Source organism: Musca domestica, unplaced genomic scaffold (assembly GCF_030504385.1).
Source record: "Musca domestica strain aabys unplaced genomic scaffold, Musca_domestica.polishedcontigs.V.1.1 7, whole genome shotgun sequence".
Classification (NCBI taxonomy): Eukaryota; Metazoa; Arthropoda; class Insecta; order Diptera; family Muscidae; genus Musca; species Musca domestica.
The window spans coordinates 11,124,831-11,143,465 of NW_026712383.1; the positions used below are offsets into that span (position 1 = coordinate 11,124,831).

The window sequence follows — 18,635 nt, forward strand, 5'->3', positions numbered from 1 at the left end:
AATCCAGTACCTATTGATTGCGCCAAAAGATAGTGAAGGAACAATTTCTTACAGCACGTTTACATATAATAATTACGGTGACGTATACAATTCAATTGTGAACGTCAGATTTGACGTAGATGCAATGAAATTGAGAGTGGAAATCCACTGGATATAGTACTTGTAAATATGCTTTTAGAACAAACTAAAAAAAAATTTAGTAACACTACCTTTAAAATTGCAAGTAAAAATTAGATAAAACTCATACTTTGGGAGTAATCATGGCGCATTATGTGTGTCACCAATCAGTTGAAATGTCAACATTTGTTTCCGTTTTGTTGACTGTTTGTTTTTCAATCATAATAGTTGTTTTAACAACTCATCTAGATGAGCAGCTGCGGTTAATCCTGTACTTATTTTAACGTTTCCCATGAATATGTCGGATCGAAAAAATGGAATTTTCACCTATTATATATGTACTTAACTCGCTACAAGTTATTTGTATGTGTAAACGATTTGTGTAACGATTTTTAATTAAATTACTTGAGAACAAACAGGTTTTATGACAGATTGCCGTTTTGAAATTTAAAACCATTGAATCACAATTGCTTTCTTATAAAATAGTTAAGAAAAACCGTCTGTTTATATTAATAGAAACGTTAAAATAAATACAACATTAAGAAGTGTCATACGCATTTATATGTAAGATCAGTTGATTTCCTCCGAAATGTCAAAATGCATAATAATTGTGAATTAATTGTGTGAAAACGAAAAAAAATCTTTCTACAGAATGAGAATATTTCTTTCAGAACCTAGTAGAAGACGGGCTTTGATTTTACGCGTCTAATAGTTTAATAATTTTTCGAAGTGTATATTTTAGTTTAACAGTTTATAATTAATGACATTTTGAGTTTATGTAATTCATTAATTTACTTATTTTAAGACCTCACATCACCTTTACAGTTTTCCGACTTTAGTATATCCAGTGGATTTAAATTGCTAATAACATTGCATAAGTTTCAAATTACTCCTTGTAAATAAGGTTAACCGGCCAAAAAGGTCCAATGTAAACATACTATTAAGGCTAAACAGATCAGAACACTTTTGCACTTGTAGTTGACAACAGTGTTTTATTTTCACTCTTTACCCCAGAATAGAAAACAAAGGAGGAACTTCATGACGTCTGATCAATTATTACGATGCGACAGATCAATTATTACGATATTAGGTTCTAATGTGATGATGACAGATCAATTATTATGATATAAGATTCTAATGTAAACACATGCTACTATGTCAATTCTGGTCAAAACAGAATGGACGCAATAACAGCGTATCCCACGACATTTCTGAAATTAGGCCAAATACTAAGATTTAGGGAATGGATGTACTAAATCTATGGGATTTAAGTATTTAGTTACATTGCATATACACGATATGAATCCTCTTAACGTATACATTTATATCCTTATGCAAATATGCCATAATGTTTTATATAAACACTGTAATATTGAATCCCAAGAAAGTTTATTGACTACTTAAACATCTAATTTTTCATATTCAAATTTTGGAAATTCGATGTCAAGATTTCGGTTGGGCAAAACAGAATTAACGCGTTATGGCGCAATAACAACGTATTTCGCCATATTTTGGAAATTAGGCGAAATGTCAAGATTTGTGAACTGGATTTAGTAAATTTTAGGGGGTTAAATCTTAAGTTACATTGCATATACGGCACGAAAATCCTCATGAAGGATATTAATGTTAGCATTTACACCAATATGTAAACATACCTTAAGAATATTTTAATTAGTAGACTATTAAAACCTTAAGGTGAGAATACATAAAACGGTTTTTTGACTGGCTTAAGTCATCGGCTGGGTTCTTCGTATAGGTACTATGGTAGAAGAATACAGGTAGTCGTATCGACGCAGCTGCTGGGACAATGAACTGTCAAACCAATTTTGAAATTGAAAATGTTGAATGTAAAATTATTCAAAGTTATTAAAATTGTTGAAATATGCATATCGTAGCAACGATTCGTGCCGTATAAGAAAGCTTCTAAGAGCATACTTATTTTTGAATTTTTTTTTTTAAATTTTTGACATATCAATGTCCCCAAGCGTTGATTCATCTATCTGTGTTCTTTTTCCATATTATAGTAATAAAGGAGCTTTAGGTTCACTTAGATCGATTTTGGCCCTACACTTCTTTGTTCTTTTCCGAAGAAGCCAGCAGATGACTTAAGCCAGTCAAAAAGCGTTTTATGTATTTCCACCCTGAATCCTTGGATTTTTTTTTAAATATTCGATTTTTTCTCTTCACATTTTGGAAATTTGCACAAAATGTGCTGTTAAATAAATGTATTTTTTTATTTAAAATTTAAACACATTAGAATTTACATGGGCAAATGATGTATGCGACTCCTTGTGTGTCTGTGTTTTGTGAGTTTTTATTTTGTTATTGCTGTTCTTGTTTGTTGTTGTTGATGATGAATGGTTTAAATAAAAAACAAAATCAAGTTGTTTTTGGTTGTTTTTAAAGACAAAACTTAATGATCTTTATTAAATAAATTTTTGTTTAAAAATTAATTGTTAACATTGTTGTTTTTTTGTTTTGTTTTCATTTAATGGTTAAGTTTGGTTGTGGAATTATGCTTAACTACAGGGTGACTCATAATTCATGTCAAGTTTTTGTTTTCTTTTTTTTTGCTTTGTTTATCATTTTTAAAGTTTAACAATTTTGAAAAGGTTCGGCTGTTTACCACTATGCTCTGTAGGCCATAACATTATTGCATTGCATTGTTGCTGGAACTAATGATTTTGAGAGATAGATAGAGAGAGATTTACATTAGATCAAGACAAGGCTTAAATACAAACGAACAAACAAACGTTGTGGTCTGTTTCGGTCTTTTGCTATTCTTTGCTTTCAAATCCACATTTTGTGTGTTTGTTGTTGTTCTTGTTGCTGTTCTTTTAAATATGTTTTCATTTGAAAGTTGTTGTGTGTTTCTTTGTTGTTCTTGTTCTTCTTCTTGTTGTTGTTGTTTAGTTTTTATTATTATTTTTTTTGTTTATAATTAATAATTATATTTTTGCATAACACTCAAAAAATAAAAATTGTTTTTACATACATTTTTATTTGTGTGTAAAAAATGGCAGTTATTTGAATATATATTTTCCCCATTTTAACATCATCTCTATTAAGAATAACACATTCAATTACAACTCGTTTCGTTTTTTTGTTTGGAATTTATTTGCGCTTTATTTGCCTTTGTTTTTGGTTTATAGATTCCTACAACAACACAATGTGTGGGTATTTATTTGTAGCTCTTTAATTGTTTAAAAAAAAGAATTTCGATCGCAAAACGTCTGCAGGAAGTGGTGAATGTCTAAAACAGAGCCGCACGGAGATTGGCACATTTTTTGTTCTCCCATTTTCTTTTTGCTCTCTGATTACACATTTTTAAAGAGGTCTGATTGGGAGTATGCCGCTCAGAGTAGGCAAACGTGCCTCAGCAAACCTTTTCGTATGAAAAAACATTGGTGCTCGAGGTTGCATACACCCCTAAGAAATATGGTATTTTCTCCCTACGATTTGAGATATAGCCCCTTAAAAAGAGACAGAGAACTCATTTAATTGGAGCCTAACATCTTCTAAGAGAAGTTAACTCTTTTGCCATTCTTGGATTTTCTACGGAAAGTATATGTTTTACCACAACAAGATCTCTTAGTTCTTTTTATGGGATCTCATAGAAGTCTCTCTCTTCTTAAAGAGAAAATCTTATATAAATACATTGCTAAATATGTTTTTTTCTCCCCACAATTTGAGATAGAGTCCCTTAAAAGAGACTGAGTGTCTGTGATGTGCATAACTAAATTGAGATTAAGTGTTTGAGCGTAGCTGAGAATTTAACATCAACAATCTCTGACGAAAGGTGAGAGGAACGTACGTTTTTGGGCAGTTTTGCACATCTTTGAATTGGAGCCTAAGATCTTCTAAGAGAAGTTAACTCTTTTGTCAGAATATTCTTGGATCTTCAAGGGAAAGGATTTTTTTACCACAACAAGGTCTCTTGGTTATTTTATGGGATCTCACAGAAATGTCTTCCTCTCTCTCTTCTTAAAGAGAATATCTTATATAAATATATAAATAAAAATTGTAGGCTAAGATTTTTGCCCTGGCAGAAGGAACCTCTTTGAATATATATGTGTTTTGAAATTTGTATTTTGCCACTACTCACAAAATCTATGCATGTACTCTATTAAGACCATAGATGGGACAAAATTACGTTCAGAGTAGGCAAGCGTGCCTCAGCATACCTATCGGTAAAAGAATGTATTTGTGGCCGAGGTCACATGAGGTATTCCGCTACTTATAAGCACCTAAGAAATGTGTTATTTTCTCCCAACGATTTGAGATATAGCCCCTTAAAAGAGGGAGAGAGAAAGTGTATGTGAGAGGATTCATTTAAATGGAGCCTAACATCTTTTAAGAGAAGTTAACTCTTTGCAAGAATATTCTTGGATCTTCTACGGAAAGTAAACCTTTTTACCACACCAAGATCTCTTGGTTCTTTTATGGGATCTTATAGATATCTCTCGCTCTCTCTTTTGTAAGAGAAAATAATTTATAAATATACTGGTAAAAATTGTAGGGTAAGAATTTCGCCCTGGCAGAATAAATAGGGGCTTAAAAATCATATTTTTTCCATGACACACAAAATCTATGTATTTACATTTTGTGATACTCTCTTAAGGCCCACACTTACGGACTGCAGTAACAAAGAGGCATTCCCCCATTTTCCTCTATTTTTGCCCCTCTGTTGTAGAATCTTAATACCTTGAATTGCTATGAGGAGAATTCCCGGTGGCCTTCTTTAAGACAACCTCAACTGCTCCTAAAAGACGAAGCATGACGAATATGAAACGGCGTACTGGTGTTTTACGAGAAGTCAGTGATGTCGAATTGTTCAGTTGGTAGCCAAGAACACCTAAATGTAAGGATAAGAAGGCATTCCAATCTTCTTAAAGAAATTTTTTCCTCCATAGGGTTGGGTTGCGAAGCTTACTGTGTATTTTGTAAAAGACCCAGTAAAAGGCCATCTTATAACACCTATATCTTCAACTTGAAGAAATGATCTCGGCAATTATGAGTAAATCACAAAGAGTAACGTTTACTTTTCTATAACAAAAAAAAAAATTCTTAAAGGTGAGAGTACATAAAAAGCTTCTCGGACTGGCTTAAGTCATCGGCTGGCTTCTTCGTAGAAGAACAAAGGAGTTTTAGGTTGATCTAGTTCGATTTTGTACCTACGCCCCTTGTTCTTTTTCCAAGAAGCCAGCCGGTGTCAAAAAACGTATTATGTATGCTCCCCTTAAATTTTAAAGAGAAGAGTTCATTGAGCAACCAATTTAGTTTTCCAAGAGAAGAACTTCTGCTCTTATCTGAATTACTCTTTAATTTTTAGGAGACTGGTAACTCTTTGTTGTTCTTTACAAAGTGATTATTTTAAGAATACAGTTAGACTAGAAAAAGTCATTAGATTTTCCATATCAGGGTTGCCATATAATGTTAAGAGAGCTAAGAAACTCTTATCCCTTAGAAAGCTATTGTCATGAGAGACTCTCATTTTTGTACAATTTTATAAGTAGAAAAATCACAAAATGATTTCACTTAGCCTGCTCACTCTTGAAATAAGAGAGAGCGATAAAGAGAGAGCAATATCCAATTTTCTAGGGATTTCTTCCTTGGACTCAGTAAACGTTAATAGGGTTTCAAAAGAGACAAGCCTGACACAACGTTATTACTTGGCCTTCTCACACAGTGAATTAAAGAGAGCCGAATCCAGTTTTCCATTACTTTTTATTTCTCTTTGGACATTTTCCATCCTTAGGACACTTGGACTGTCCACTCTTAAAATAAGAGAGAGCGACAAAGAGAGCAATCTCCAATTTTCGATGGATTTCCTCCTTGGTCTCAGTAAACGTTAATAGGTTTTCAAAAGAGATAAGCATAACAAAATGGCCTTGGCCTTCTCACATTTTGAGTTAAAGAGATAAAGAGAGCAAAATCCAATTTTCTATGAATTTTATATTTCTCTTTGGAGGTTTTCCATACGTAGGTCACTTGGCCTGCTCATCCTTGAAATAAGAGAGAGCGATAAAGAGAGCAATATCCGATTTTCCATGGATTTCCTTCTAGGACTTCATAAACATTACTAGAGTTTCAAAAGAGACAAGCCTGACAAAATGATATTACATGGGCTTCTCACACCGTGAGTTAAAGAGATAAGGAGAGCAAAATCCAGTTTTCTATGAATTTTACATTTCTCTTTGGATATTTTCCATCCTTAGAGCACCACGATTTGCTATGATGAAAAATTCTCTGCCCTCAGACAGTGGGGTTATGGATAACCTATTTAAGATGTAAAGTGGGAGAGTGCGGTGCAAAATAGCAACAATTCTCTTGAAAGTTCATATTTCCCCCAAAAACTTGATGTTGGAAATTCTTCAAACCCTCAGAAAATTTAACATCCTTATCCTAGACATTAACCACCTCCAGTTGTATTTTAGGGTACATAATTGTTTAAAAGCATTTAGGAATTTTGTACCTATTTCCCATGAACTGTCTCTCAATCGAAATCCCTTCAGCATTTAGCTATAGCAGTGTACATTTTTTTAAAAAAATCAATAATTTATTAAGGATTTTTTTGTATTTAGTTTTTTTTTTTGCTTTTTATTTATGACCTTGTGGTTTAATACTCTTAGCTGTTCTCCTTTGTTGTTATTATTATTATTGTTAAATAAGAAAGGATGAAGAAGAGCGCGAGAGAGAAGGAATTGTTTTTTATTTATTTCTTTCAATGAGACTTAACATAAATGGAGGGGCGGGGCAGATGGACCGCAGAAAGAAAGAAACTAAGTTCAACTAACAACTAAATTTTTAATGGAAAACAATTGAAATTAGTTTTAATAAAACACAAACACAACAAAAACAAATGGTGGTTTTTGGTTTTTCTTTTATTTGTTGTTGTTTTTCATTTTTAATAGTTTTTATTATGTTTTTATTCTTTTTTGTTTTTTGGGAACACATATAGTTTTTGAATTGCAAAAAACAGAATGAAGATTTTGTTTTGTTCTCTTTACTCTTGTTTTTGTTTTTTTGATAAAGTTTTACAGCAGTTTTTATGTGAGAAGAGATAGAGAAAGAGAAGAGTGTGTGAGTGAGTGAGTGTTGTGTGGTGTAAGTTGAGAGAGAGTGGTGGGTGTTTTTTTTTAATTTCTTTGCTTTTTTTGTTGTTGTTGTTCAGTGTAACCAAAGCTTAATAAGCACAGTTGCAGTTTTGGTTGTTGTCTTGGATTTGGTTGTTTGGTTTGTTTACAAGAAGAAAAACAAAGTTGAGTTTTGTTATTAACAACGAAATAATTTCATGTCGCCTTTGTTGTTTTGTTAAATAAATATACATTTATATTGTAAATTATGCTCAATTTTGGTTTTCTCTTTAACGGTACTCTTCACTTTTTTATTGTTGTTTCTCAAGATGTGTGTGTATATTTGTCTCTGTTTTTTAATTACTCTTTAGTTTTCTTTACTTAACTTATTTTTTTTTGTTCTTTATTTGTTTGTTTTATAATAAATTACTTATTTTTTATTTATTTGTTTTTTTTTTGTTTGCTTTAAGTAAAGAGGATTAGTTTTTTGTTTTATTTTAATGCATCATTATTTTCTAGACTCCTTAGCTTGGTTTTCTTTTTTATTATTATTTTTATTTATTTATTTACTTGAAAATTTCCTAAATAATGCTTTAAATATTTAAAAATCTACAATATTTTATAAATCTTCTTCTTTATGGTTTTCTTTTTTTTTGTTTGTTTGTTATTAAGTAATTAGGTTTTTTGTTTTGTTCATCTCCTTCTCAAGGGTTGTTGTTCTGGGAAGGGGGGGCATTCGGGGTTTGTTCTTTCGCTTAAATTTATAACAAATTTAAACAAACAAAAAAATGTGGTTGTGTTTTCTTTTTGTTTTTTTTGTTTCCTATATTACTAAACAGCATTGATTTTCCATTTTGCCAAATAAACAAAATATGGGAAAAATTACAAATCAAATGAGGCCTTGGGAAGTCTGGGCATCCAGTTGTGTTTTGCTTGCTTGTTTTTTGGGGAAGGGGTAATAATACCAATTTTACATACATTTTCGGTGTTTGTTTTTTTAAGTACACAGTTAATAAATTTATTTTCCAACAAAATTTCGCTGTGCTGATTTTCGATATAATTTTTTATATTTTTTTTTACAAAAAACAACTTTTTTTTTAAAAAAATGCCACATTTTGTCCAGCTCGAAGTGGGATTTTTTGTCAAGAGTTCTTTCTTATTAATTACGAATATTTCCTCATGTGGCTGTCATAAGCCTGCTTTACATCGACACTAAATTACGGGTTTTACCAAGATTTCCCATTTGTTTGATGTACGATCAAAAGTAATAACAATTTAAATAACGCTTCTCGTAAAGATATGATCGGTGTAAATGAGGCTTTAGTCGTTAAACCAAAGACAACGGCGTTTTAAGTTGCTAACAGTTACAAAACACAGATGGCGCTGATTTTAAATACAATAGCCACTTGAAGTGAACTGTCAATAAACAAGTAAAGGGCGTTTTTTTATTGGGGTATAGAACTTTAAGTTGGCATCACTTTTTTAACTGGCGGTAATTTTGTCAGCTGTCAAGTGATTAATATTTAGTTTGGATTGCCATTTCATCATGAACAGGTTGACAAACATAACAACGCTTGCAAATCGTGCAAATTTATTTCGAAAGTAATGGTTCAGTTCGCGAAATTCCGCTCCGTCCATTTTATGGTCGACATAATCGTCCATCAGAGCAATTAATTCGGTTAACCATGGATCGTTTTTGCACTACGTTTACTATATGTGATAATACGCATACGCAGAGACGTCGAACAGTGTGCACCGAAAAAACAATTGCCGCTGTAGAGGACCCGAATTCGCCACCGTACACAGCAATTACAGCTTTGTCCATCAACTTTATGAAGGTTCTGTGCAAAGATCTTGGCTTGCAACCCTAAAAGATCCAGCTTGTGTAAGAATTAAAGCCGCGAGACCATGCAATGCGTCGTGATTATGGTGTATGGGCCGAAATTGAGATTCATCTCAATGCTGATTTTCATCACAAAATTTTGTTCAGTGGTGAGGCTCATTTTTGCTTGAATGGCTACGGCAACAAGCAAAATTTTCCGCATTTGTAGTGAAGAGTATCCACATGAGACCCTTGAGGAATCATTACATCCGCAAAAACTGACTGTTTGGTGTGCTCTATGGGCTGGTGGAGTCATTGGGCCATACTTCTTCCGAAATAATGCTAGAGAGTCAGTTACCGCTAATGGAGACCGGTGTAGAGCCATGATAACCGATGGCATGAATGTTGTGGTTCCAGCAAGACGGCGCAAAATGCCACACAGCGCACGTCACAATCGAATTATTGAAGGAAACATTCGATGAGCGCATAATTTCGCGGAATGGACCTGTCAATTGGCTACCAAGATTGTGTGATTTGAGACCATTGGATTATTTTCTTTGGGCATATGTGAAGTCGCTCGTCTACGCCAACATACCAGAAACGTTAGGGGACTTGGAAGCCAACATTCGTGGCATTATTGCTGACATACGGCCCCATATGCTCGAAAAAGTAGAATTGGCTTTATTCGAGCCAGCCGCGGCGGCAACATGCCCGAAATCATGTTTAAACATTAATGGCATACAATTTTCCTTCCAATAAAGCAAAATTAATGGACATTAAAACGATTTTCTTGTGTTTTATTTCAATTCGAAGTTCTATACCTCAATAAAAAAACACCCTTAACTTATTACATGGTAGAAGAATACAGGTAGCCGTATCGACACAGCTGCTATGACAATGAATTGTCAAATGAATTTTGGAATTGGATTTTTTGAATAATAAATTATTCAAATTTGTAAAAAATTCTAAAACTGCATATCTTTACTGCCACCAATTGGCGTCGTATAAGAAAACATTTACAAATCAACTTATTTTTGAAAAAAAAAAAAAATTGACATCTCAACGTTCCCAAGCGTTGATGCATCTACCTGTATTCTTCTACCATGACTTATTAGTTATGGAGAAATATAAACAATAATTAACCAAGAAGAAAGCGTGACAAAAAATCTCACCTCGAGCTTGACGAAGGTAAGCAATTTTTTTTCTAATACTGGAATTTAAACCAAAAACCATTTCGAAAATAATTAGCAAAAAAATGAATTCTGAAATTCAGCCAATTTTCTTGAGTGGGATTGATTGGATTTAGTTTTTTTGTTGTTCTTATTGTTTTTATGTTTTTTTTTCTTTCATTTCTTTAAATTCAAACAAAAACTCAACAAGGAAAAACCAAAGAAAAAAATCATAAAACCTAACATAATCTTTGTCTTCTGCTTCTTCTTCTTTCTGTATTGTTTTGTGGTTTCTTCTTCTTCTGCTTTTCTTTTTTAAATCTGTCTCAAAAATTAAGCATTTTTTATTTCAACTTTGTTTTTTTTTTGTTTGGTTTGTTATTAGTTTCTAAAGATTTTACTTAGTTTTTTTGCTATTTTTATAATTTCTTTTTTTTTTCATTTTAGGTCTGGTTTTTATTTATTTTTGTTATAATTTTTCTTCTTTTTGTTGTTGTAGTTTTTCTTTTTATTTATTTTGCATCTTTGGTTTTTGCTGTAATCTTTTCTGTATCCTTTTTTGCTTTTGTTTTATTTTCCATTTATTTTCGTTGCATTATTTTTTTGGATTTGAAATAATGCTTTGCGTTTAGGGTTTAGAATTTTTTGTCATTTTGTTTTTTTTTTTAATTTCTTACAGTTGGTTTTTGTTCTAATTTGTTTTTCTTATTTGTGTTTTGTTGTTTTCATTATTTTTTTCTCTTTTTTTTGTATTACTTAAAAACCTTCCATATTTGCTGTTGTTGTTGCTGCTGCTGCTGCTGCTGCTGTTGTTGATGTTGTAGTATTAATTATTTCATTGTTGCTATTCTGCTGCTGCTGCTGATGCTCTTTATGCTGTTGTTGTTGCTGTTCTGTATGCAGTTGTTGTTGCTTTAGCAATTGCAGATGTTCTTGATTAGTTGTTGTTGTTGGTGTTAGTTCTTAATCAACCATCAACTCGAAGTGGACGGATCCTCTCCTTTCTGAACGATCGTGATGAATATTACGAGCCCAGGCTTTGCATTCAATATTGATTAAGACACCAGCTGAAAAGGGAAAAAAGAAGAGAGAGAGATGTTAGATATTTGTCAACCAACAATTTATAAAACTGAATATCAAGGATTGAACATATATGCATATTTAAGTAGAATAGAGTTCTAATCCACTTAGTTTTGACATCTTTGCTGATTTTTCAATCCAGTACATTTTTGGCCCAATAGTCCCCTAAGAGGAAAATTAACAGTCCTCCCTTTTACTCGATTTAAAAAAAATACGGGAACATAACAATTATTGAATACGCTTGATAGGAACGCCCAACGCACATATTTAGCAATTGCGTGAAGATCGCATAGTGTGATACACCCTTGCAAATACACAGTCATTCATGGCGTTAATGACACGTTTACACTGAAGTTCTTTACAGTGGTTTCAATGTGGAGCCCACAGTAGAGAATACAGGTAAATGCATCAACGGTTGGGAATTTTTTTCTTTTAGGTCTCTTCATTATAAAATTTATATTTTGTAATTCTTCCTTAAATATGGGCGTACGCTGGCAAGATTTTTTAATTATTTTCAGACCAAATATTTTGTTGTTTTTACCCCTTTTAAACGGTATAAAAAGCAAGTAAGAATATAACCTATAACAAAAAACTAAAATATTAGTCTGATAAGACTTAATTGCGGAATGGTAGAATGAAACCAAATCAATCAAAAAAAAAAGTAGGAAGATTATGTTGTAATCTTTCATTTTTAGTAAAATTGGCATTAAATGTTTATGTTTAAGTCCAAGAACATATTAATAAATTTTGATCTTCTTGAGATATGGAATGTATAACTGTTTTTACGTGCCAAGAAACTCCGAAAATAAAATAACATTTATTATATTTGTAAAATACAAAAATAATTTAGATATGAAAATTGATTTTATTGGAAAAATGACAAGGTCGAGTTCGTCAGAAAAGGGTTGCCATATTCAATTTAGCAAATGAGTATACCTTTATCGTTTTGTGTTTGTTTCGAAATTATTCATTTGACAACATCTCATTGTCAAAATGTGAAATTTGACAAGGTAAGTTACAGAAAATACAGAGATGGATATTATTATTTCAAATTACTTTATCTTTTTTATTGTCTTTGTGACTTAGGCATCCAGGCAGTTGTAAGATTAAATGTGGGAATACATAAAGCGCTTATTTGGCTGGCTTCTTCGGAAATGAACAAAAAAGCAGAGGACCGAAAACGAACTAAGTCAACCTAAAACTCCTTTGCTCCTCTACGAAGAAGCCAGCCGATGTCTTAAGCCAGTCAAAAAAACTTTTTATGTACTTTCACCTTTACAGCCTCTTCCACAATATCGAAAGAACACGTTCGCACACCTTTTACACGACAAACAGCTGATTTTCGTCCTACAAAAATCCAACAGAATGAAAAATTGAATTTCAACGTAAGCATTTCATTTTGCGATTCAGAATTTTTTTCTTTCGCACGCATGCGAACACGAATGTCACTTGTGTGATTGCTGTCGTCTAATTATAATTCAGGGGAACTGTTTTAACATAAATATAGCTATGATTGAAAGTGGAAGAAAAAAGTTGAGTTAAAATAATAAATACAATCATAATAGGTCAATAACAAATATAAATTTTAATTCCAAATATAATTTATCTAACTTCAGCACGAAAAATCATTTACTACACATCTGCGGTCACTAGTTGATTGTATGGAAGAGAATCCTGAGTTCGCCAGAAGAGTGCCAATATTTGGAAGCAGCAGGCAAACACTTGAAGATCATTGGAAACAATTATGTTTTAAATTAAATACCGTAGAGGACCCAATTGTAGAGTGGTAAAAAGTTAGTCAAAAAACTCGATGGTATCTATTTGTCTGACCGACATTATTATTTACAGACTTGGGCTGACCTATGGTGCCGCACAAATAAGAATATAGCGGAAAATAAAAGCAGGTTGCAAGGAACAAGCGGTATATACCGAGTTGAATGTCTAACGGAGCTAGAAACAACAAACAAATTCGAAGCATCTCTTAAATGCCTCCGTGGTACATTTTGAAGGTCCTCAATATCATCCATAAAATATAGGGCAAGAAAAATATTATTTTTTTAAAAACAAAAATAAATTGAACACCATCTTTGGGAAACTCGGAATGTTATTTTGTTTGTTTATTTACAATTTGTTTGTTTACAACTGAGCTGTCAGTTCAGAAAGAGCCAGCCGACGTATCTGTCATTTTGGAGCCTTCTTTGTTGTTTAATTTCGCGATTTATTTTTCAAAGTCATAAATAACAACACTGAGTCACGTAAGGCTAAGCGAAAGAACGAACGAATGTTAGTGGAACGCATTCTGATACGAAAGTGAGTGACTAGCTTGCGTTCGCACAAAATATTCTTTCGATATCGCAGAACAAGCTGTAAAGGTGAAAGTAGATAAAGAGCCTTTTTATTGGCTTAAGTCATCGGCTGGCTTCTTCGTAGAGGAACAAAGAAGTGTTAGGTTGACTTAGTTCGACTAAGTTTTTTTTCAGAAGAAGCCAGCCGATGGCTTAAGCCCGTCAGAAAGCGTTGAATGTATTCCAATCATGTTCGAAGAATACAGGTAGATGATGCATCAACGCTTGGGAGCATTGTTATGTCAAAAAAATTTAAATGTTTTTTCAAAGATAAGTAGATTTTTATATTTTTTCTTAAACGACGTCATTCAGAGGTTATTATAATCCGCGCTTTTTCAACCATTTTTAAAAATGTAAATAATTTTTCATTCAACATTTTCAATCCCAAAATTGGTTTGAAAGTTAATTGTTCCAGCAACAGTGTCGATGCGTCTACCTATATTCTTCTACCATGATTCCAACCTTAAAGGTAAAATTATAAATAAAAATTTAGAAGTTCCTTGGAGTTTCCCTCAATTATTTTTCAATTTGTGATATTATTTTGTTTTAAAAAAATCTATTCCTATTCTTCATAATTTCTTTCTAATATCATAAAAATTCTTGACATTGGCTGTCTTTGAATAAAAAAATAGAGAGTGATAAAAACAATTTGCACAATATGTATATAGTAAAATACAACTCTGATTCAAGGCAATTTGTCTTGTGTAAACGCCAGTTAAAGCCCTTTTCATCTAACACAGAGAAATACGTTTTTTTTTCAAGCCTATCAACTTATTTCGCTGAGTCACATAAATGAGTCATTTGCAGTTAATGAAGGGAAATTCAATATTCCACAATTTTTTTTTCCACAAAAATTTCACCTGCTGCCCTTAATTCATGGAAGGGGTATAGATACTATATATACTAGTCATCTATAGAGAAAATGCGTCCTTACTTTTCGAAAGTAAAGCTAGAAGTGCTTCTTTTGTGAGGGGAGGCAAAACTATTTCGAGGTAAATAAGTTAACATAGTTTTCTGTTTCTGATACACACACATACAACCGAATTTCATTACACTTCGTCTGACATATGATATGAAAAGTTTTCCATTCCTTAACCATAGTTAAGAGTAACACAAAACGAATGACAGCTAGCAAAAGAAAATTTACTATTCAACCCCAATTCGCTGAATGGTGGTACGAGCTTTGTTAACTTATTTTGCAGTCAAATATGTGAAACATACATACATACATATGTATGAATATTGATTGATATGTAGCTACATATACATATGTAAGTGTGAATAATATGGAATGGAAATATACGATGTTTACACAGATGTATGTATGTAATTTATATGGATGTATGATTTAAAGAACTGACAAAAAATCTTTTTCGAGGACGATTTTCGCTATAAATTTGGATTTTATAGGAATTGTTTCGAAGCAAGTCTGTCTGCAAAAGGCGTATGAACTGAGCGAGAATATTAAAGTACGTTAAAATTTATGAAATCCAATTGATATCTTGAAAATGTTGATATGTCAAACATTTTAAAATGTTTATTCAAATATAACTACATTTTTATATGTTTTCTTATACGACGTCAAACGGTTATAAATATATGCGTTTTTCAAACATATTTACAAATTTGGATAATACTTTATAAACAATTTTCAAATCTAAAATTGGTTTGACAGTTCATTGTCCCATCACCTGTGTCGATGCGTCTACCTGTATTCTTCTACCATGTAAAATCTACTGTATTTATGAATACGACTTTCGTGACGTTATTACACTATGGAATTGACATTTGCAATAGAGTGGACTTAGTAGTCTAAACGTAACCTTACAAAACCTATACCAATGAAGAGTACAAAAGCTTTAAGTACGTTTAGATTTATGAAACCCACTCGATGTAAAATGTAAAATCCCTAGCGTTTACGTTAAATAACATCCACTGGATTTATGCATACGATACGTGACGTATACGCTATGGCATTGACCATGGTAAAAGAATAACGGTAGATGCATCAACGCTTGGGAACATTGACATGTCAAAAAATTTTTAAATGTTTCTTCGAAAATTAGTAGATTTGTATATGTTTTCCTATACGACGCCAATCGGAGGTTGTTATGATATGCATATTTTAACGATTTTTAAAAATGTGAATAATTTTTCAATAAACTATTTCAATTCCAAAATTGGTTTGACAGCTATGTCGATGCGATCGAATGGGTTTAGTGGTCTAAATGTGGCATTACAAAACGTATGCTAAAGGAGAGCACAACAGCTTTAAGTATGTTTAGATTTACGAAATTCACTCGATTTCAAATGTCAAATCAATAGTGTATACGTCAAATAAGATCCACGAGATTTATGAATACGATTTACGTGACGTACGTACGCTATGGCATTGACATTTGAAATCGAGTGGACTTCGTAGTGTAAACGTGGATGATCAAAAACCCTTAACCCTATTCAACCTCTTTAGAAGCGACAAACATTTTTGATCTCCTAAAGATAAAATACTCCAAGGGTACTAAGTGAAGTAGCAGCAATTGAAACTACCCCTGGATGGTAGCCAAGGCAATCGGTCAGTGCGAACTCATTTACATCGAACGTTTTCTTTTCGTAAAATGCTTTATTTACACCCTGTTCCACTATATCGAAAGAAAATTAATGCGAACGAAAGCTAGTCACTCACTTTCATATCAAAATGCGTTCCACTAACATTCGTTCGTTCTTTCGCACGTGACTCAGTGATGCTAAATATACCTTCTAAAAATAAATAGCGAAATTAAAAAAAAAAACGCCAAACTGACAGATTTAAACGCGAAAAAGCAGTAAAAATACAACCATACGTCAGCTGGCCCTGTCTGAAATGACAGTTCAGTTGTAAACAAACAAATTGTAAATAAACAAACAAAATAACATTCCGATTCTCCCAGTGATTGTGTTCAATTTATTTGTATTTAAAAAAAAAATTGAAAAATTAATATTTCTGTTGCCCTATATTTTATGGATGATGTGGAGGAGGTTCAAAATTTACCACGGAGGCATTTAAGAAATTCTTCGAATTTGTTTGAAGTACCTAACAAAGAGTAAGTATGATTGTATTTTTACATTTTTGAACTAAAAAATCATGGTAAAATTAAGAAGATAAAGTCATTTCAAATAAGCATTCCCATCTCTGCTTTTTCTGTAATTTACCTTGTCACATTTCACAACATAAAAACAGGTTCCCATCTCTGATTTGTGCATGTACAATGGCTTTATAAATACAAATTTTGACAATGAGATGTTGTCAAATGAATAATTTTTGAAAAAAATTTAAACATATGATTGCATAAAAAATGTAAAGGAATTTTTCTATGTTTGTGCAAAATTGGAATGTTGAAAAAATTCTCCTGAATTATAATCAGACGACAGCAAATACAAAAGTGACTGATTTTGACATTTGTGTTCGCATTTGTGGAACGCAAAAATACACTGAAATGTTTACGTTTTCGTTCGCTTTGATGTTCGCAAAATTTGTCGTTCTGATGGATTTTAGTGGGCCGGAAATCAGATGTTTGTCGTGTAAAAGGTGGAACAGGCTTTATATTTCATTATATGTCGTATACATGAAATGCAATCGACTGTCAAACCCACTGGTTTTTATTTGACTCAATGTTATTGACCGCCTAAATTCCCTAAGTTTGTTAAGTGTATACTGTGTTTAAGTCAACATCAATTTATAGACCGAATTTGAACTAGGTAACCTTTAATTCTTTTTCATTATTGACTTATTCCAGAACTTCGAGAATGTCAACATTTTTACTACAATAACCGATTTTCCCTTTATGATATCGAATACAAATTGCAAAACTAGTAGATTCCTGCAGGTTCTGGAACAAAGCATTCATTTTAAAAACTAAAGGTGAGAAAACATAAAACGTTTTTTGGCTGGCTTTTTCGAAAAATAACAAAGAAGCTTAGGGCCAAAATCGAACTAAGTCAACCTAAAACTTCTTTGTTCAAAGACATAGAAGTGTAAAGATGGGACAACACAGAGTCAAAATATGGCAACCCTGTGAAAATACCTCTGTTGTTATGATATCATAACAACATAACTACCAATGTTCACTGATTAAACCGCTAAGGCAATATGCAATTTATTGGAAAGGTCTTTGGAATAGAATTTTAAACCACATTTTTGGATTTTTAAGCTTTTATCCATTCCAAAAATACCTCCATATGTTTATACTTTAACCTGGCGTTTACACAAGAAAAATTATCTTAAATCATAGATGTTTGAAGTGACTTAAACATTTCCATTATTATCAAATTAAATCTATTCCATAAATTATTTTCATAACACTAAACACAAATTGCTTATCTAACTCAGCTACACAAAACCTATGGTTCTTCACTACAACATCCAAATAAAAGCATTATTGATGTGTAAACAATTTTGTGCAAAGGATTTTTTTAAAGGATATCCTGTTAGCTTCTATCTGTCGCTTCTGTTCATCATTTTAGTTTGGCTTAAAGCAATAAGGAGAGAGAAGGACAAAAAAACTGGTCAAACAAATTGACAAACACTACGACCCCATTCACTATGTGTATTCGAAACGTTGGAAATATGTTGACACCATTCAACACAAAAATCAATGACAGAGAACACTTTTGAACAGAAATCGCCAACGAACCACTCCTGCAAAAAACACCAACCAACAAATAGAGGGAAAGAGAGAGGGAGTGATAGAAAGAGTTCAATTTTTCATTCATTCATCCTGTCACTACTTCCTCGAGTCCTAATGAAATTTGTGTTCAATTTTGTGTTCAAACTAGAATTGCCATTGAAGGAGATCCGATAAAACAAGTGGAGAAGCAGTACACGTTTAAACACGCAAATATTTGGGAATGGAAAACATAGTTTAAGGTGTGGACTATAGGATTTTTACATCATAACATGGACCGATGTATCTCATTTTTAATACCATTTTCTGCCAAATGTTGTTAAAAAATGTAGGCTGTATCGTGATTTCAACTTATCTTTCTGGCT

General features: G+C 32.4%; 1 protein-coding gene across 5 annotated transcripts in view; it reads right to left on the bottom strand.

Annotated features, from left to right (window-relative positions):
• Positions 1 to 3,004: 3,004 nt before the first annotated feature.
• The window catches only part of LOC101890249 (sodium/potassium-transporting ATPase subunit beta-2), an 85,815-nt gene continuing 70,184 nt past the window's right edge, over positions 3,005 to 18,635 (bottom strand). For all 5 annotated transcript variants that reach the window (XM_059130080.1, XM_059130075.1, XM_059130078.1 and 2 more), the window contains one exon: positions 3,005 to 11,251. In XM_059130080.1, coding sequence (XP_058986063.1) covers positions 11,148 to 11,251 — 104 coding nt within the window. In that variant the 3' untranslated portion in view covers positions 3,005 to 11,147. The remainder of the gene's footprint in view (positions 11,252 to 18,635) is intronic.